Source organism: Pleuronectes platessa, chromosome 2, assembly GCF_947347685.1.
Source record: "Pleuronectes platessa chromosome 2, fPlePla1.1, whole genome shotgun sequence".
NCBI classification, from domain to species: domain Eukaryota; kingdom Metazoa; phylum Chordata; class Actinopteri; order Pleuronectiformes; family Pleuronectidae; genus Pleuronectes; species Pleuronectes platessa.
The window spans coordinates 10,721,133-10,742,011 of NC_070627.1; the positions used below are offsets into that span (position 1 = coordinate 10,721,133).

General features: G+C 39.7%; 1 protein-coding gene across 1 annotated transcript in view; it reads left to right on the forward strand.

Moving 5' to 3' along the window:
* Nucleotides 1-20,879, forward strand: part of atg7 (ATG7 autophagy related 7 homolog (S. cerevisiae)) — a 66,268-nt gene that overhangs the window by 1,283 nt on the left and 44,106 nt on the right. Inside the window, exons 2-17 of the mRNA XM_053436233.1 lie at nt 137-380; nt 543-597; nt 1,128-1,245; nt 1,382-1,459; nt 1,586-1,702; nt 2,362-2,508; nt 2,920-3,008; nt 5,593-5,714; nt 7,905-7,995; nt 8,120-8,264; nt 9,876-10,034; nt 12,104-12,298; nt 13,457-13,702; nt 14,654-14,769; nt 16,006-16,081; nt 19,788-19,868. Coding sequence (XP_053292208.1) covers nt 206-380; nt 543-597; nt 1,128-1,245; nt 1,382-1,459; nt 1,586-1,702; nt 2,362-2,508; nt 2,920-3,008; nt 5,593-5,714; nt 7,905-7,995; nt 8,120-8,264; nt 9,876-10,034; nt 12,104-12,298; nt 13,457-13,702; nt 14,654-14,769; nt 16,006-16,081; nt 19,788-19,868 — 2,010 coding nt within the window. The 5' untranslated portion in view covers nt 137-205. The remainder of the gene's footprint in view (nt 1-136; nt 381-542; nt 598-1,127; nt 1,246-1,381; nt 1,460-1,585; nt 1,703-2,361; nt 2,509-2,919; nt 3,009-5,592; nt 5,715-7,904; nt 7,996-8,119; nt 8,265-9,875; nt 10,035-12,103; nt 12,299-13,456; nt 13,703-14,653; nt 14,770-16,005; nt 16,082-19,787; nt 19,869-20,879) is intronic.

Here is a 20,879-nt window from a genome sequence, read left to right on the forward strand (position 1 = left end):
GTGCCTTGTTACTGTTTGATTGTTAATCAAATATCATCACTAGAGGTCCTGAGCTCTGAAGCTAATAGTTTGTGTGTGTGAAGTTGCAGTTTATGACAGTGAATGTAACCTTCATACTGTTTGTGTGTCATGACAGATTACAGAGCCATCAAGAAGCTTACAGTTAATTCATAGCACAGTTAGAAAACCCAGTAGTGAAGTTGTGATGGCGTCTGACACCAGTGGAGCCGCCACGTCCTCTGCAGCGGACCTCAAGCTGCAGTTTGCTCCCTTCAGCAGCGCCCTGGAGGCAGGTTTCTGGCACCAGCTCACTCAGAAGAAACTCAATGACTACAGGCTGGACGAGAGCCCAAAATGTATTAAAGGCTACTACTACAATGGTGAGCAGTGCGGTCAGAGGGTATCATTATAACAGTGGCTCTCCAGTTGATGTTTTATGTATATATTTATAATGTAGTTCCAGAAAGAATTGGCTCATTTAAAATGCATATTTGTAATGTACTTACATAAAGTCGTACATTAATCATATTTCTGTCCCACAGGTGACCCTGTTGGTTTGCCCACACGCCTGACTTTGGAGTTCAGTGCATTTGATGCGTAAGTGTGATTCAATAAAGGCTATTGACCAAATAAACCTTATCCAAACCTTTCTGAAAAAATATATATTTATCTAAGTCAACATCAAACTGAAATCTTATCATACATTAAAGCATAAGTAATTCTTCTGACGTCAAGAAAAATACAGATTGACTTAGATGGATCTCCAGTGACGAATAAATCATGTGCTTGCATGAAAATAGACAGGACACACTTACTTTACTGAAAGAATTATCAAAGCTTTTCAAGGGAATGCATGTGTAGAGATTCATATGCCATTGATAATGGTATTTTCCTCTTTAGGCATTTGTACATTGTGGAAAGCTAAGTGAAGCTCCATTCGTAAAGACAATATGGGATGGGTTATTTCTTATTCTTTTAAAGTTCATCAGCCATTGAACTCAATTTGTATCAGCTCTCACATCAGGTCATTTGTTCTCCAACAATGCAACTGTGCTCATGTTAACTAGATGTACCATATGCAGGATGTTCATTCAGTTGAATTAAAGTGTTTTGGTTTTTGCTGTCAGGGATGGTCCCACCCCAGCTCATTGCTGTCCAGCTATTGGAACTCTGTATAACACCAACACACTTGATGCCTTTAAGACGAGTGATAAGAAGGCTCTGCTGGAGAAAGAGGCCAAAGAGGTAAAAGATGTGCAATGGAATGATTTAAAGACACAAAACTAATCTATTAGACCAAGCATCCAGACAATGGACAGAGAGCTGTGTAATAGAAAATGAGATGATTGAAGTTAAGTATTCATCTCCTGCTGTCTTGTAGATTTGGGATGACATACAGTCTGGGGCTGCGTGGAAGGACCCATCCATCCTCTCCAGATTCATCCTGTTGACCTTTGCAGTGCGTACAAACAGTATATTATAAATGTGTTTGCTCCATATATCAGTGACATCTGACAGCTTTCTGTTTTTCTGTCATTTTTCTTGCTATTATTTCAATTCCAGTTTGTTAACACATTTTTTTCAGGACCTGAAGAAGTACCACTTTTATTACTGGTTCTGCTTCCCTGCACTCTGCTTCCCAGAGGCGATAAAGATCATCCAGCAACCTTCTGTCCTCGAGCAGGTTTTCTCAGCAAAACAGGTAGAACGCTTTTAATTACCTGAATTCGTCATTGCTTCTTTTGAAGGGGTTTTATTAAAGTGATGAAGGTACAAATTCTGAATATAGACTTTAAAACCTGAGCCTGCTGTATGATTAAAGTATATATTGTTGGCATTCCCATTTCCTTTTAAATTTCTTTTGTCCTAAGACCTATTTCCTATAGAGAAAAGGAGCTTCTTGGTGAATTATATAATACTCATGTTGTGTCTTAGTGTGTACAGGTTCTATAACGGAATAAAAGGAATTTTAAAAAGGTTGTGGAAATTATGTTTTTAGACATGGTTTTTTCTGAGGTTCTTCTTTACTTACCTATTTATTTGACTTACAGTACTTACTGATAGAAATTCTACATAATCTTCTATTGATTAAATGTTTCTCAGCCAAATTACCTAGTTTATATAATTTAAACTTGCTTAAAATAATTAAATGAGTCAAAATTTAAACTATAAGAGTTAGAGAAAGAGTTATCCATCTGAAATGTAGTAACATCCTTTCATCCCTTGTTAATTGTATATTCAATCAAATATGTTAGAATTGTGGATTTAATGCCTCTGTAAACCTTCGCAGGTCCACAAGCTATTATCAATGGTGGATGTGCAAAGCTACATATTTATGTGGCCTCATTATTTCTGTCTCAGATCGCAGCCTTGCAGGAGGCCTATGATGATCTGGCGATCAAAAGAGAAACCAGCGCTGTTCCTTATTTCCTAATGAAGTACACAGACGACACTGTTCAGCTGGCTCCCCTCGGGGACTGGGATACATTCTTCACTGATACTAAGAAGGTAGACAAGATTTTATTTTATTTATATAGACCCACATTCACGCATTCTTATTTGATTTGTTTTATGCTTTTTTTAAATGTAATTTTCATCTTTCAGATAATCAGATATATTTATGATACAGATACATGCAAAAGTCAATACAATGTAGGAGTTATGTAAACATTTTAAGTCAATACAACTGTGTACATATACACAATAAGATCAAAACAGTATGATTTTACAAATATCTAGTAAAAGTTTCCAACTATTTAATAATTCTTTATGAGTAAAATATTTAAAAGATTAGATAGATTAGATATATTGGATACATATTGAATCTTCACTGTGCAGTCGCTCATACACACACTAACACACATACACACACAGACACACACACACTTTAATGTAAACACACCTTGTTTGTTTATTTAGGTAACTGTTGGTGTCTATGATCCGTGTACTCTGTCTCAACATCCGGGCTGGCCTCTGAGGAATCTACTGATCCTCTTAGCCTACCAATGGTAAACCTGAAATCTATGTTTTTTGTGTTTTTGTGCGTGCATACGTGTGCACAGGGGAAAAATTAGTATTTTCTAGAGAATGTATTGGTCCACATTGTGCATTTAAATACACGTTGTCCTGTATTTCCCTATGCATGTCCCTAAGCCCACACAGTTTAATTTATTTAGGCACAAAGTGAAAGACAGGAAATCCCTTCCTAACCGATTTCCTGACTCTGAGTCGAAGCGGTTACAATCTTCAGTGAGACTGTTGATACAGAAATCAGCCCCCGGAGCGGATTGTGAAGAGTTTGAAAGAAAACATCACATAAAAATGAAATATTAACAGTTTCTTTTCACACTGAAAAAGCAAAGTCTGGCTGCTGCTTAGTAACAGTGACTTCGTAAGAGTTTAGCAACAAAGAGATAAATTTCACTTTTACCTTGATTGATCACCGACTATTAAGATTGTGCTACTTGTTTACAGAGCTGTACATTTTCCTGATAAACAAAGTCCATTCTGCACAATATCTTGCAAACTGGTCAGACTCTCCACAATTTATTTTGGGATCGAGTCTGTATCTGCAGCCGTTGCGATGTGATGACTTCATTGACTGTTTTCTCAGCCGAAAGATTTAAAAAAGCTACCCCCTAATTTTTCCGAGAAGGCAAGATCCAAGTAATTGCTGCACGTCTGTACTGTGTGCACGTGTCTCTGTATATATCTGCACCCTTACCAAAGGGTTATTGTTATGTTAGTGAAACAGACAGCAGCTGTTGGCTATGGACACGTGCACTCCACACACGTGTATATTTGAATATTGACTGTTTACAATACACTGGGTAGCCCTAGTACTAACACTGCATATTCTGTGATTCAAGCAGCAGGGACATGCCATTAAATTGTTCACGGAAGATTATAGTAGCAGAACGCTGGGAGAGATTAATTCAAGCATTAAATATCCTGTGTATCTTGACATTAGAGTTGAAGTATAACTGAAATACATTATGATGTCGCTGAGTGACGACTCAGTCATGTTGTTGCAGGAATGTTGGTGGTACATGGAAGCTCTTATGTGTCTAGTGGAGAGATTTATTTAGCGTAAATATTCACAGAAGAAACATTTCATAACACCAGTGGGGAAGTTTGTACAAGACATCAGATTTTTTGCAGAACATTAAATCTTAGAATCCTTGTTATTCTAGCATATTCAAATATTTACACAGCGATACAGATCAAGAGAGTTTCGCTGAAGTTTTCAATTTGGCATTTTAATCCCATGTCGGCCAGTGACCGTGTGTTTATCATATCATGTAAAGCATCTGCCTCCTTGGGAGTTAACGTGCCATGAAAACTTGCAGTTAAATTCTCAGCAGTTGGAATCTGATGCTAGATGGAAGCAATAAAGAGAAAAACTGTGCTCTGAGATTGCAAATGGGAAACAATTTCAAAACACTGATGGAATATTGTGACAATATAAATGAAACGATACTGTTGTCCAATGATGGAAGATCTTGGTTATAGCCTAAAATAGTTTTTGGTTTGTAATAAATTTTGCAGGCCTCCTGCAGTACTTAGAAAAACAATTGATTCTTAATTTAAAACAAGGCTGTATCGTCCATGTCATATTATCATCTCAGCAAGAGCTTTATCAAAGCAGAATCACTTATACTTTGTACCATTCCACTTTTATTTTAATCAAGTTCTTTACTTAACTCAGTAATTGTTTAAAGTGATTTACAGATATGCACATAAAGACACATACAAAGGACAAGGGGATAAACAATACAGGTTCAAATGAATTTGTCTTGAGTTTGTGCTGAAAAACAGAGAGGTAGTTAGTTCAGGTGTGAATCTGAAACCAGCAGAAGGGTTGTTCTGTATTGTTGTAGCATAAACAATACATGATCTGTTGCCAGATTTCATATGAATCACTGTGAAATGAAAACATTGTTCATGTCACAAGGACACTGCATCATCACTGTCAGTTAAGTTAAACAACCAGTTTGAAAACACTGTGTACGCTTTTCATTTCTTGTCACACTTCCCCAGAGGTCTTAGTTTTTCCTGGCGCTTGTGTTGCTATTTTATACTATTTTTGTTGGATAATTATTCATACCGCAAATTCTCATCGAGGCCAGTTAAGCAATAGTGTTCTGTGAGACCAAGGGCTTATCCGCCTGCATGCGTTGCAGTCAGAGGCAGTTTTTATCCAATACAAACCTCAGTCAATCTTGTGCTTGACTACACATTCTATCAGTGATAAACATGAGCTGTTGATACTGGCTCAGATGGGTGAAGATAGAATTTCATTGTAGCCGCGATGTCTCGCTTGTTTGAGTCTAGTTTGACTGTGCAATCCACTCAAGTCATTTATCACCATATTAGGGAAAATGTATTGTATGTGGACGTGTGTTTTTGAATGCTCATTTATCTTTATAGTATATTGTTCTTTATAGTATTTCTCAATATTTAATTGAGATTTCACATTGTCACACAATATTCAGTTGTAGATTATATTTGTGTAGCTTCTAATCTCTGCATTCTTTGTGTATTATTTTCACTGTGTGATATTCACATTCACTTTATTTGTGTGTGTATCAGGGGGTCTAAGCTGGACACAGTGGAGGTGCTGTGTTTCAGGGACAGAACTCTGCAGGGAAGCCGCTCCATTCAGCACAGCTTAATCTTCCAGGTCAAACTACCTGAACTTCCCAACAACTCAGGTAATCTGGTTTCCTTCCCGTGTGTGGTGGTCTTTGTGCATTTGACACTTAAGCTGTTCTCCGACATGAAATTTGGAAAATGTCCGGACATTTACTGTAGTTTTCTCTTCACATATGAAGAACACAGCAGGATATTGTCCAGGTCAGACATGTTCACTACAACAGGAAAATGCCTGGCAGGACATGACGTATAAATGCTGCTGCAGAAATTTTATGTTTTTGCCACCGGCTTGGCCCTCATCACCAAAAGCTCTTGAATCTCATAGTCTTTCCAAGTTGACATATTTGTTGGCATCAACTATATGCATGTCGCCTCTTTTTTATCCTGAGATTGTTGTATTCTTTTAGTGTTTTTCCCCCCCCCAGTTTTGTGTCTGTCGCATGTTCAACGCGTCTTCACTACAATCGCTGGGAGTTTTCCTGACGTTTGGCAGCTACATTCTCACATGGGCTCACTTTGACGTTCTTTTTCTGAACATCTATTTAAACTCTTCCATTTGAATGTGTGTGCACTTGTGTGAATGTGTATTGTGATGATGATCTGAATCCTCTGCCTTAGTTCACTCTTCTCTGAGGCTGTCTCTATTCAAGCTGCGCTGGTCTCTCACAGCTTCTCCATTATATCTGCGTCTGTATAAAAAGGGATGAAAGTCATTTAAATGGTAATGGAAGGTTGGAAAAATGTAGCCTGGATGCCAGACGAATTTAGCCCCGCCCACAACAGATTTGGTCGGGCAGTTCGGTCTGGAGTCGCTCCATTGGGAAAAAATTATGGCCGGACCGGGCCAATCAGATTGTCAGGGCGGGCTTTATACGATGATTGACAGATGATCAACGGTAACGTAATCAACCACGTCATCACAGTGCCCTCGGGTTGAATTCGTTTTCAACAAACATGCCTGCCGCTGGCGAGCTGAGATGTGTAGATGCTGCCATTGAGTCTGTTTTAGAAGACATCGACAGCGCATTCAGTTTGAAAGAGGAACACAGAACGTGGAGGCGACGCCAAAGCACCGAGCTAATCCCTATCGCCCCGGCGCTTGGCTGTTCACAACGGACACTGAAGCGACGCTGAACCGCCGGGCAGCGCTAATAATATCACCCGTTGATCCAGTAGATCGCTGCACGGCTTTGTGCCAGTCACACCGGAGGCTGAAGCACCACGCTGCGCCAAGGCTGCCTCGCGGTGCTTCAGCCTCCGGTGTGACCGGCACAAAGTTTTAACATGGGAGTGGATGGGAGCCAGCTGTTATTTAAGGCTTGGCACTACGCTGAAGCGTCCGGTGTGAACCCGGCGTTAGTAAATAACTCACAATGCGTTGCTTAGCATACGTCACATACTACGTTGCTCTGATTGGTTGTAGGTCTATCCAATTGAGCGAAGAGGAATTTTACTTCCTGGTCAGTTGAAACACGCCCCATAATTTTTTCCCAATGGAGCGACTCCAGACCGAACTGCCCGACCAAAATGTTGTGGGCGGGGCTAAGTTCGTCTGGCATCCAGGCTAGGAAAAATGAGTAGCCCTGTGATCTGTGAAGGCTTTGTTGAGTTCAGATGAGGTGTCTTCATTTACCTCAGTGTACCGCTCCAGCCCATCAAGCCTTTTAAATAAAACCTCAGTTGACGTTATCAACGACAACTAAAATGGATTCTGATTGGTTAGCACTATGCATTTGGGATTGTTTTGAAAGATATTAGGTTATCCACTTTATCAAAACTTTCCAGATACATCAAACTAAGTCAGATATGTATATCTTGCTACTTAACTAGTTTACAGAGGCCTACAGCCATGAGGAGGTTATTATATTTGTATATGTCACAGGTCAGGTTATAAATAAAGGGTCAATTGACCCAATTACATGTGTTTTTCATTATCGATGGTTCTCATTTGACTATTTCTTCAGGTCACAGTAGTTTCACAGTGTTAACAGTGGGTTATCTAAAGTAACAGGGATATTGATTCTGGAATAGGTTTCTAATGTGATTTTTGTGTGAGCACCACAAATTGGATACACTGTCATTGTACTGATGTGAAGGCAGAAATCAGAGTGACAGACGTGTCTAGACTTGAACTGAAGCAGAAAAAAGAGTTTTGTGTACAGGGTGCGGTGATGCTACCTCTCTTATTGTTCTGTCACCCTGAAGGACATCTTTTGCTTACGCTTCCCTGTTAATGTGTTTTCTCATAGCTTGTCCTAAGAGCGTAGGTTGGGAGAAGAACCCTAAGGGTGCCATGGGACCCAGGATGGTGAACCTGAGTGAATGCATGGACCCTAAAAGGTAAAACTCAGGGTGTGACTGGACTTGCCTCTGACTGTTATACAGGATCTGACAAACTATTTAACTACTGAATGGAAGTGTACGGTAATGAAGGTCTTCACATTAATTGATTGACTGTCTCCAGGCTTGCAGAGTCATCAGTGGATCTGAACCTGAAGCTCATGAGATGGAGGCTGGTTCCTTCCCTGGACCTGGATAAGGTGGTCAGCACAAAGTGTCTTCTCCTGGGAGCCGGGACTCTGGGCTGCAATGTAGCAAGGACTCTGATGGTAAGGTTGGAAAACCAAAGCGATGGACGGACAGAGGGTGGAAAGTAAAGGAGTGTTTGAGTGCTTGTGTTGCTCTGTCACAGGGTGTTTTTTTTATCTGCTGCCCAACCAGGATGCACAGATTGTCTATCGTCATATTTTCTGTGCAAAACTCCTCCACAGTGTCTCAAACCAGTGAGCCACCTCATCACTGGTTAAATAGACACCTAACACTGAGTGACACTAATTTCCCCCAGACTCTTTAAAACTGAACCAGTTAAGTGTCCGGATTTAAGTAGGTGCTCAACTAGTAGGTATCAAATCAAACATTTGCAGATGAAGCTAAATCATCTTCTGTCACGGACATCTGGTGGAGAGCTAAAGGTGTAAATAAAATCAGATCATAGCTGAAGGTCAATATTAAATCATTAATAAATCTGTAAACATAGGCTTTAGAGCAGATTACAAAAAGGACTGACAGACAGAAAATTACAGGAATGGATTCCATGGAAAGCAAAAAAGATTAAGAACATCTTGGGAAACCGTTCAATCTATCATTTTATAAAAGAATGTAAGTGTTAAGAAAGTTAATGGTTGCTTCCAAAGTGCTACAGCCTTATTCAAGGAACTTCTGCCAACTGCTGACAGATTTTCATGGATTTTTATGGTCAGTATTGTCACAACTCTTCGTTCTTTAACTGGCTAACTTTACTGATCTCTGTAACTCGCTCTGGGGATGAAGAAGCTTCACTGTCTCAAGACTGAAGGGACGGATGCCCTCCACCCAAACTGACCTGCAGTCAAACTACAATAAACAAAATCGTATCTCCTCCTTGGCCACCCACAGGCCCTGCATGATTTCCACAGGCTGAACAAGTGTACCACAACACTCGCTGTATACTGTAAATAGTCAACGTCTTTCTATCGTGACTAACATCGTATTCTCAAAATACTATATTAATACTACTAAGTTACTAGTGAGATAATGGTATTTGTTCTCTCATTCAGTGTATTCACTGTTTAAGTCTGAACCTGGGCATCAAAACCAGAGCCAAATGGCTGATGACCTGCAGGTTTTCAGTACATCCCAAACTGATAGCTATGAAGTCAGTGAATCTTGTTTGTCTTCCACAAAAACTAATCTAGACTTTCAGCTTTGCAGCATCTTAAAACATTGAGAAAAATGTCTAATGTTTTTGCTCTTAGAATATAATGCTTTATTACAGCGACGTAAAGATAACATGTAAAGTAAATGTGCTTTTAAAAGAACTATTATATAATGACTCTATTTGAGAGCTGTTCACACATTTCTGCCTGAAGTTCTATAATTTCTTTTGTATGCACATCAATGCTTTTTTTTTTTTAACCTGTAATTTCCTGGTGTGAGTGCAATTTAGATGTTCTGTACTGTAAGTCATAGTTCAGTTAGACGTTGTAATAAGCAGCTAGAAAGACACATTGATTCATCCCTTATTTCAAACTGAACAGAAATTGCAGAAATTGGCTTCATTTGGAAAATACATGCAAGCCTTTCATTCTCACTAAAATCTGCCCACAAATGCTGCATTAGAGAAGGTTCAGTTCAAAACAATCTTTTAAAAAATATGAATGTGTTTTTCCTTTGTTCTCCAGGGATGGGGAGTGAGACACATCACGTTTGTAGACAACGCAAATATCTCGTACTCTAATCCAGTTCGGCAGCCGCTCTATGAGTTTGAGGACTGTCTCGGAGGAGGGAAGTCCAAAGCCATGGCCGCTGTCGACCGACTCAACAAAATCTTTCCAGGGGTGGTGAGTTCTTAGAGTCAAATAAAATGCTGAAAATTTGAAATACTATATTTTTATCTCAACCTGTACGTCTTAGTTTCCTGTGACATTTTACAGACAACAGTGGCTCAGCTGCAAATGAAATGATAACATTTGTTTATGGTAGACTTATAATCATATTCCTTTTTGAGTAATTGTGTCTGAGATGCGATGGATAAACCATACAGAAAAAATTACTTGCATTTTAATTGTCATGGTTTCATTTTTTTTGTCAATTAATGACAGGGTTTCTCTTTTTTGCTATATTACTGAATCAGAATGAGTGAGTGGCAAAAACTCACAACAATCAAATCAATCAAATTTTATTATTATTTTCACAAATCACAATTTGTCACATAGGGCTTAACAAGGTGCGACAACCTCTGTCCTTAACAAGAGTCATCAGGGCTCTGTTTCGTTGTGAGGGAGGTCACCCATCTTTTAATTATAGTGTCATGTGAGGTCAGGATTACCAGTGTTAAAAAAAAAGAAGTTAATGTTCAATAGATTTTGCATAAACCTGCCAACTAATGGCAATTTTCTGAATATGATTCATTGAAAACTGTGATATTTTTATTTTGTATGGCAGCATCCATTTGAATGGATGTGGGCAGTCCCCTGTCAGGAAAATGTAGAGCACATCATATAATGAAATGTTCACATCCTCTGGGCTTCGACTCAGCTTGAGTTTGACTAAGAGCCGTCTCTCCTCCCCAATTTGCCCGTGTGCTCATCTGTTACACCTCACAGTCTGAGTCACTCACTGTCTGACTGCTGAGGAAAGATGTAGTTTTTCCTTCAATGTGGTAAGGTTGAATCAACTTCAAGTTATCCCAACCTGTTCCTGAAATACTTTTCAATGCGTCAGGAGTAGTGTCAGAGACGAGAAGACCTGAGATTTATCTTCTGAGAAAACGCACCTACACTCAAGAACACACACACACACATACACACACCCAGAGACACAATTGTCATGTCATCAACTTGTCATCCAAACCTCTCCCTCCACTCTCTGGGGAATAAAAGGCAGGAGTGAGGCGTTACACTTGATGGATGTGCCTGTGCTGACATGATATGTCTGGACACTTTGTTTGTGTCTATACCACCTGCAACCATACCTCCCTTTCTATTTTTATCTGTGTGTGTCGGCTTCCCTCTACCTCATGCTTCTCTTTCTATGAACACAGGGAGCATCAGGTGCCAGTGTGAAGCAAAGACCGATTTAAACACTGAGCTGAAAGCACAGATTTGAATGAATTGAATTGTGATCCTCAGAACCAGGTGAACTGTCGAAAAGGTCAGCAGCAGATTTGGTATTTGTCTGTGGACAAATAGTGTGGAGTGACATTTACAGGAGAGTTTGTTGTGTAGGCAGCAACTCGCCATCTTCTGCTCATCTTTCGGGGAAGGATTTTTACACAATCTGAATTATTCTGTTATTGGCATTCTCAAGATGACGGTTGAGGATGTTTACTGTGGAATGTGATCATCTCTGTGGCCTGAATTCATCCTGTGAAAGCTTAGCAACACTTACGTCACAGTGCGATGCAAATTCAACTCCCACTCTTGAAATGTGGAGAGCGAAGGCTAAATATCCACTGATGCAGCAAAAGTGTCATTTCTTCTTATTAAGATCTCACACCTCAACTCTGCCATTTTCCATCTGTCTCTTGACTGAGAAATTACTCTTGACATTTGGGAGCTCTGCACCCACTGCAGCCACAGTGATAGTCCCAATAATACAGATATGGACAATAAGAGACATTTAGTTATTAAATCCACAGAAGATGTCATTTACACTTTTCATTTGACCTTACCGTGTTTAAAAAAAAAAATATTCTTCTTTTGTTGTGGAATAAGATTTCCTTACTCTGCTATATTCACATTTTACAGGAGAGTCACATCTACACTGTTGTGATAATGTGATTACCCCCTTGCAAAGATACTGTGTATTCAGCCTCAGAAAATCATTTGCCTATACTTGTCAGCTTAATTTATGAGCTGTGTCTTTTGTCCCTTCCTTTCTTTCTCTGTACTATTTTCCCTCCTCTCAGATTTCAAAGGGCTACAATATGAGCATCCCCATGCCCGGTCACCCAGTGAGTTTCTCTCCGGCCACTCAGGCCCAGGCCCAGCGGGATGTCGAGCAGCTGGAGAAACTCATCTCCGAACACGATGTGGTTTTCTTGCTGATGGACACGAGGGAGAGCCGCTGGCTGCCGACAGTGATCGCTGGCAGCAAGAGGAAGGTAGGAGGGGACGTTGTGTTAACTGTACAGTGTGTACAGTTAACTAAACAGTGGGATCACTGGTGGGATTGGGGTTATATGTGGGGGTAATTAAAGCTGCGCTTGTCATATTCTCTTCATAAACAATGAATCACATGATGAGATGTGAAAGAGGCCCTGTCTTGTGACGAACGCACATACAGTTGTGTGAATAAATATTTATAATTATAACTATATATGTAGACCTTGACTCATGACCAGCTCTTGAAAAATACATAAACAATATCAGTAACTTCTGGGAGAAATATGTGCTTCTTTATCTGCTAAATGCTCCATTTATATCAGCAGCTAGTCCCTAACTGAACATGTCTGCTGATTTGGTGTTGAGCAAGGAAACAGAACACCGAGCAGTTGCCTGGTGGGAGCACTGACAGAGTTATGCCCTTGTTTAATCTTTAAAGATTATACTGTATTCACACATACACAGAGTATGTTTAACCCTAACCCTCTATTCTATGGTAGTACCAGGGTAAATAAAATGATATCTAGTTTGATACTTTCGACACAGCCTTATGGGAGCGGGTGGGGGACATTCATGATTTTGTGTCGTAATTCTTGTTTTACTTTAAACTGGAACAAATTTTGAGGCCATCTTCCAGGAAATAGAACATTTCTGCGTGTCTCTTGGAATTGTGTCAGTTTCTAGGCAATGTCCGGAGTTATCGAACATTGTGTCAGGAACTTGTAATACCTCCAGTAGTGTCACTGATGCAGCTCTTGCATCACTACATGCCGCTAAGTGTTTTCAGGCCTGCTGATTAGGTTTCCTCCATGGCCTGCTCCGACAAACATTTGTGCCGCGGGGTTGTTTCAGACACAAATTGGCTCTACGATTTATTTCCTTTGCTTCCCTGAGGGTCGAGATGTTTTCAACATTCTAAAGAGCCTATTAAGGCTTTTTGTCACCGCTTCATCAAAATGATTCAACACAGTGCTCCCTTATTGTTTGTGGAGAAGAAGCCATTTAGGTAATTTGATTTGGTTCAAATGTGCCGTGTGTGCTTTGGACAAATGGAAAACATCTTTATTCAGGCCAACGCTATTTGAGATCTTGTATTGCCACTGTTTGAAAATATCTTCAATAACCGATTTACCATTATTGTTTTTATGTTATTCCAGCTGGTGATGAATGCTGCTTTAGGCTTCGACACATTTGTGGTGATGCGCCATGGGCTGAAGCAACCCCCCGTCAGTCAGAATGTTTCTGCAGGCGCCGACTCCTCCCCTTCCTGCTCTTCTGCCTCCTCTTCATCCTCCACACCAGCCGGCTCTGCGCCCTCCGTCCCAGCATCCTCTCTGTTCTCCAACATCCCAGGACACAAGCTGGGCTGCTACTTCTGCAACGATGTCGTGGCACCGGGAGATGTGAGAAAAACACACAGATGTCAAGCAAACACTGAGCTTATTCAACTACTTAATGTCCTCGAAAAAAATGTGAAAACATAGGAATGAACACAAGGAGAATTCTTTTAGATATTTTCTTCATGATAAATTCAACCTAATTTGGCTTCTATTCACTTTTTTATATGGATTGATCAAATACCTACTTACTGCCTTTTAGGCTGTTTTAGTTTATTGTTTTAGTTTTCAGAAACTGACTCACCCACTTGCACAGCACCACACAGACAGTCAGCATCTAGTTAAACATAGTTGAGCGATGAGCATCCATCAAGCTAAAGAGACAAAGTCTTTTAGACCAAAAAACAAAGCCAAAGTGTAGGTTAGTTTTGTATAAGGTAAACATATTTCTATGTTTTTATCAAAACCTGTCCGGCTGCCATAAGGTAATAATATATTGTTGATGGTTAAGTGGTGATGCCTGACAAAAACATTATACTTGTGAGAATCACATTTTCTTGCCATCACCATTTTTCCTGTGTATGTTTTTTGTACCCTGGCACTCTTTACTTTCTCTTTTTGTTCTTTTTGTTCCTCCTGACCTTCTCATATGAGTAATTTTCGAAAGCTGTTCAACAGCTATTGAAGTCCTTTGCTGTAAACTATTCAGCCCTGACTTGTTCTGTAAATGTCATGTGGCTCCAGCCCGCTGTCGCACATTAGAGAAATATTAACATTTGAATTGGACGAACATCTTCTTTGTAAATTTCTAAAAAGGAAATTTATTTTATAATGTCAATGATATAATTGTTTGTTGTTTGCTGTTTTTTCACTGAGTATTTTTTGTTGATTAAAGTAAAATGGTACAAGATTGCACATCATTTATCTTTGATCAGTTGTTACAATTCATTTTTGTTTTACCAGCTGTTTATGTTGTTGTCATTGTTTTTATTTTGTTTGTTTTTCTCTCACAAACAGTCGACCAGGGATCGGACTCTGGATCAGCAGTGCACAGTCAGTAGACCAGGTCTTGCCATGATTGCTGGAGCCCTGGCTGTTGAGATGATGGTGTCCATTCTGCAGCATAGTGAAGGGTAAGGAAGCTTAGACCTATAACTAGGGATCCTAGTCTTAGCGATACTGGTCTGACCATACATGCATAGTATGGAGAAGGGGAGGAAGGAAAATGAAGCCTGTTGTTTCAAATATGAGAAAAATAAATGTTTGTACAATCACTCTAATCTAAGATAACATATGATAATATCGAAACATTCACAGTCAGTTATGGTGAATCAAAATTATCTTGTTGCAGCCTGAGGTTTACTTTCCTCAGGAACCCCTTGTTCCTCAGTCCCGGTGAAAAACTTGAGGAAATTGTGTCTATGCGGTTTTGGCTTCTAAACTTTCTGTAAGCTTAATGCTGCAGACAGCAGAGGTCTTACTGCACCGCAGGCTGTATTTGTCCCAATATGGATTTGACCCAGTTACTTACATCTTACTTAAGTGTACTGTAGGGTCTTTGTCATCATTTCAAGTCTTTCTCTTACAGTTCACCTTCAAAAGCTGTAAATACAGCAACACTCTCAACTCCGATGTTCACTTGGCAACCTGTATTAGTCCAATGTTTGTGACTTTTAAAAGTCTTTTTACGCCAATGAAGTATGCACGTGTGTCTGTCTTTGTGGAAATGTAATTTGTTTGCCTGTTATGGTGAAAGTCGTGTTAAAGCGTCTGCTTGCTCTGGCTGATAAAACGGCCATTTTCCCTCAGTGTTTTGATATTATAAGCCCTCACAGAGCTCTTCTGCCTATCCTGGATAAAAAGCTTAAAAGCAACAGAGAACAGGAGAGTTTCTATGAGCTGTACTTGCTGTGCCTCTGTCATTGTGCAGCTCCTTCCTTTGCAACCGGATCTCCTAGTTTTTCACATTCAAAGCTGTTTTTATTTCTATCATCCATTACTTTATCCGTTTTTAAGGATCATACTGTGGCTTTCTTTTATTATTTTTACTTTCTAACCAATCACAGGCTTTAGAAAATTGTCACACAGGGATTTGTTCTGTAGAAGCTTGATAGACATTTCTTACTTTGCAAAAACCCTTCCTAGCTCAGTGTGAGACGTGGCATTACAGTTATTAATACACCTAAGGTGTCAAATCTTTTAATTTGTCAAGATTGAGGGAGCTAGACCAATTAGTTTTCTGTATATTTTTTTTGTACAGTGCTCTTGTTGTTATTCTGTCTTTTGTCCAAATAAAAATGTACGATAACATTTACGTACAAAAAGGAATTTAAAAGAAAACAGAAAAATGGTCTGTCTTTCTCCTTCAGCGGCTACGCAGTGGCCAGTAGCAGTGACGACCGAATGAATGAACCTCCCACATCTCTGGGGCTAGTGCCACATCAGGTCAGACACCCACGAACAATGACACTCACTTGCACACATCCATATGTTTTATACTAAGAATACTGTGTAACTGCTGTTTGACTATTGACCTCCATTATATGCCTGTGCTATTATCCATTATGATTCAGTCTGAAAAGCTAAAACGGTTGTTTTCATTAGCCCCTTTTACACAGCCTATTCAAAGGTGTTAGGGTGTAACAGGAAGAGCCAGCATATAACTTTGCTGTTATTAGTCACTCCTTTGATGCCATGATTTCTAAAATCTCACACCATTTGGGCTCAGTATAAATAGGCAAAGGCGACATAACAAGAGATCTTCTTAACGATAGTACAGCAGCAGGATCTCTGGATAAAAAAGCCTTTTTTTCTTTGCATAAACTTCCCACTGGTGGTTGCTATAGAAATAACAGCAGTTTTCTCAAGGGAGAACAAAGAGCTCTATACTAGTGCGTGTTTGTGTCTATATGAAGTCCAGATATTACTCATGAGGTAGAGGCTTAAATCTGTTCATAGTCACAATATTGGGACTTGGCTCCCTTAATAGCAAATGCCCATAATGTAAATAATTAAATTTCAAGGTTAGGACTTATTTTAGGTGTGTTTGATTTTATTCCTATCAAACAGTTAATATTAAAGGCTTATTTTCGATAGAGAATATTATTAATATATTAATATTACAATTGTTTGTATATTATAAGATTAAGCACATTGTGTTTGTGTCTTACCAGGTAACTCTAAAGGGTTAACTTACTTTTTCTGTTTAAAAAAATAATGTGTTCACTCCCTCTGGCTTCCTACAACCATTTTGAAGTAGATTTGAAGTACTTTTGTTGTTGGAGAAGATGACTAATTCAACCTGAACATTTTTACCAGAATAAGCTGTTTGCTGTGGTTTATTCAGCTCTACAGTGAGGAAAATCCATGGCTCAATATATAAACATAATCAGTGAAATGGTTGCAGTTCTCCTCAAAAGAGAGTGTACTCCTATACAGGTTTCTCTGTGTCCTTGTGTGGCTACTGTGTTTATGTCCATTTTTCAAGACTTTTTACTTATTTAATTTAGTTTATAAACCGCATCAGAGGCTTTCCCACTGATTCATTAGAAGTTATTAATTTTACAGTCTAATAATTTATGTGTCAATATTTAGTATGAGGTCAGAGATGTGCCTACTATGTTCCCATGATTGCCAAAAAGGACCAAAAACACATTTTGAAAACTGAAATAATAATCATATTCTCTGCACTGGTGGTCAGAGAATAAAGGAAGACCACATCCAACCAAACTGTGCCCTCATGCTTACTGATGGCTTTCATGTACTTATCTCACCACCTTCATTTGCATCATCAGTATTCATCACCCTGGGAATCTGCATTCCTTGCCATTTGCTCAACACCTCTGCTCCTCATCATATTTCGGCCAAAATATTTCAGAGAACAATGACATGCAAATACATGCCGTGTGCGAAGGCAAGGGGATGAGAGAATGATGACGAGAGAGAAATGCAGAGTAAATAATATGCATGAGCGGGTGAATATGTGTGTCGATAGTTTTTGTACATTCTGCCAACCACCTCCTCATATCACATCTCACTGCAGCTCAATGGGTTGAAGCTGCAGCCTTTGTTTTCTGTGGTGCCACAGTGACAATTTGTGGTGATTTATAGAAACTGCATCATGTTTTTTTGTTATTGAACTGTACATATAAGTTGAGTTAAACTTTTTTTTTTGGCACGTGAAAAGACATAAGAAATAAATTCAGTCATCATTATTGCTATTTTGTATTGAAAAACACAAATTTGCACAATCTGGGAGGTGACTTTGATTTTGCTCTGAACATTATTTGCAATTTTTCATCCATAACACTTATTCTTTGAGGGTCACTGGGGCCTTGGGCCAATCCCGGCCGACAGTGGGTGAGAGGCGGGGTAAACCCTTAATAGGTCGTCATCGTATCCCAGGGCGAACTGCTCTGTGTGTACTGTGATGTTCACCAGATGAGACAAAAGCAGAAGACATATTTCCCTACTCTGCATGTCGTGTGATTGTGCATGTGTTTGGGATCAATAGATGTATCTTATCTTATCTTATTCACACTCACATGCAGAGTCTCCAATTATCCTTACCCCAGCCTATATGTTTTTGGACTGTGGGAGGAAGCTGGAGTACCCAGAGAAAACCCACACATACACGGGGAGAACATGCAAACCAGTACCAAAAACCAGGAGCCAAACCAGGAACCTCTAACTGTGAGGCGACACTGCTGCCCACTACATCCCGGTGCCACCCCATTATGTACATGATCTTATCTACAACATCCAGCGATGAAAATAAAAGCAGCACAGTCTTTCATTTCCTTGTATTAATGATAAAGTGTAAAAAAGGAGAACTGTGTCTGATTTGTCAGAGAAATTACAGTGAGGCAAGCACAGAAGCTGGAGACGCAATATGCTTCTTTTTTTTTCACATACCTGGAGCCTTTAACTACTCAAAAGAGTCTCTCCATGAAGAAGGTGCACTATTATGTGGGGCCACTCGTCCATTCAGGTTCATCTCACTTGCCCACGCTCTCCCACTGCTCCGAGTCATTCAATCACTCATCCCTTCATTTCATTTATTAACTGGACACATTTGCTGTTGCAGTTTTCTTATCGTAAGCATTTTATATCCCTACGGTCTCTCAATTCCTCCGTCCGCCTCTTTCATTCTTCTGTTTCTCCTAAAACACATATTTTTTATTTAGCTGGTCATCACACAGATGGGAAAATGTTTAAGATGAGAACAAAGAAATGCAAAAAGGAGCATAATTAATGCCGGTGTTATGCAGGTGTTGTAAATCAACATGTTTTGCAAGATGATGCATTATTAGTTACACAGTTTGAGATTTAGAATGTAACCCAACAGAATAATTAAATAATTTACACCTGGGTGAAAGAAATGTTGCGTAGTTTGCACCAAAATATCCCAACACAAGACCTGATAGCTTTTAATTACCCTTCCCGTTGTGCATTGTGTGGTGACTGGTCACAAATGATTTACACATTTGTCAGTTCCACCACCAGATAATTACAGTCATGGAAGTAACTTCATCTTCTGGTCGGTGTGCGTCACCAGAAAAACATAATGGGAGAAGCTTTTATTAACCGGAGGATGTGGGGATTTGAGAGGGGGGAAATAAAGTGGAATATATTGGTGATGATGAGTGGCCCTTCATCATGTGTTGCAAAAGAGGTTTCTGTGTGTGTGTGGAATGGGCTCTTTGGTCCATAATTGAAGTAATTAGCCATAATTACTGAAGCCTTAAATAGGAGTGAAGGCTTTCTGTAGTGAGAGATGTGATGATAATGTATCACAGGAAAAAGTTTGCAGGTCTCTCTCTGGCACTAGAGGGCGCACTCTGCATGATTTTGAAATGTGAAATACAGAGAAACTCAAAACTGCTCCCTGATTTTTAAAATATGTGACTGGATGTTTAGTACCATTCCCTTGAATCATATTTAAATTTTGTTTTGTTTTTGTGCCAAAAATACTTTCCCTCACAAATTAGAACTCTTCAGATTGTTGGCAAGACTTTATCTTCATGTGATATCAAATGTTCTGTGTTTTTAAATAACATGATCGTGGTTTTGACATGTGTAATTGTTGAGCTGTTTTTCGGCTCCCCTGTCTGACGTCATTTGATTTGACGAGTTGATTTCTCCTCCACAGATCCGAGGTTTTCTTGCGAGGTTCGACAACGTCCTGCCTGCCAGCCTGGCCTTCGACAAATGCACCGCCTGTTCACCCACTGTAAGTGGCACGAATAGTAATGCAATCATTTACATTATGCGTTTTTAAATCCATTTTATCAACAAGACAGTGTTTGGAAGGTAAGCTTCTATATTAGCATAGTTCTTTTTCCTTATTAGATTAGATTCTGTTACTGTGAAACACAAAAACACAAATTGTAGCTTTAGCAGAAATGGGGAGATTCCCATTTCCACATTGTGAGGTTAGTGGAGCTGTGTTGAAATGTTGCTCCTTGAGGAATACTGAACACACACACACACACACACACACACCCACACACCCACACAGAAGTTGGAAAAACCATATGGTAACAATCAAGCAGCAGTTGTTCATTGATGTCAGTGACTGTCGTATGAGTGAAATTAGCCCCCACTGCTTCAGTGTGTGTGTGTGTTTCTATGCACATGTACATAAAGATGGGTTTTTGAAGGGTTTCCATAATTAGCCAAGTGGGGTGAGAGAAATGGCCATTTTTCATTTTACCACATTGTCATTGATGTCCAGAGCACAAATGGCCGATCAGAACCCCAGGTGGCCGTGTGGTTAGTGGTGTCCAGCATTGTGAACTGTTGGTCTACAAACGTTTATGAGCAGGGTGGAGGAAAATAAAACCACAACTTAGAAAGCTAGAAAGTTGAAAAAAGGCAGATTCTGTGGGGTCGTAAAGAGTGGAAGTTCAGGGATGAAGAAAGGGTGTTGTGATGAGTGGAGGGCTGGTTCACTCTCTCTTTCTGCCCTGCTCTCAATGCAGTCTTTGTGTCTATAAAGAGGTCATAAAGCCCCAGATCTATCACTTTCATGTGAACACAGAGCAAGCAACCAAGAGGCAGATGGGGGGAGGGAGCTGGCCGACTTGTCCTCTTAAAGTTTGAAGTTTTCTCCACCTACGCTGCTTGTGAAAGAAGAAGTTTGACGTTCCAGCCCATCTTAAGGTGTCATGTTTCTGCCCGTGTGACTGATGAGATTATTCGCTCTGCACAGAGGGCTCATATAGTTTGATAGGGACAGGGT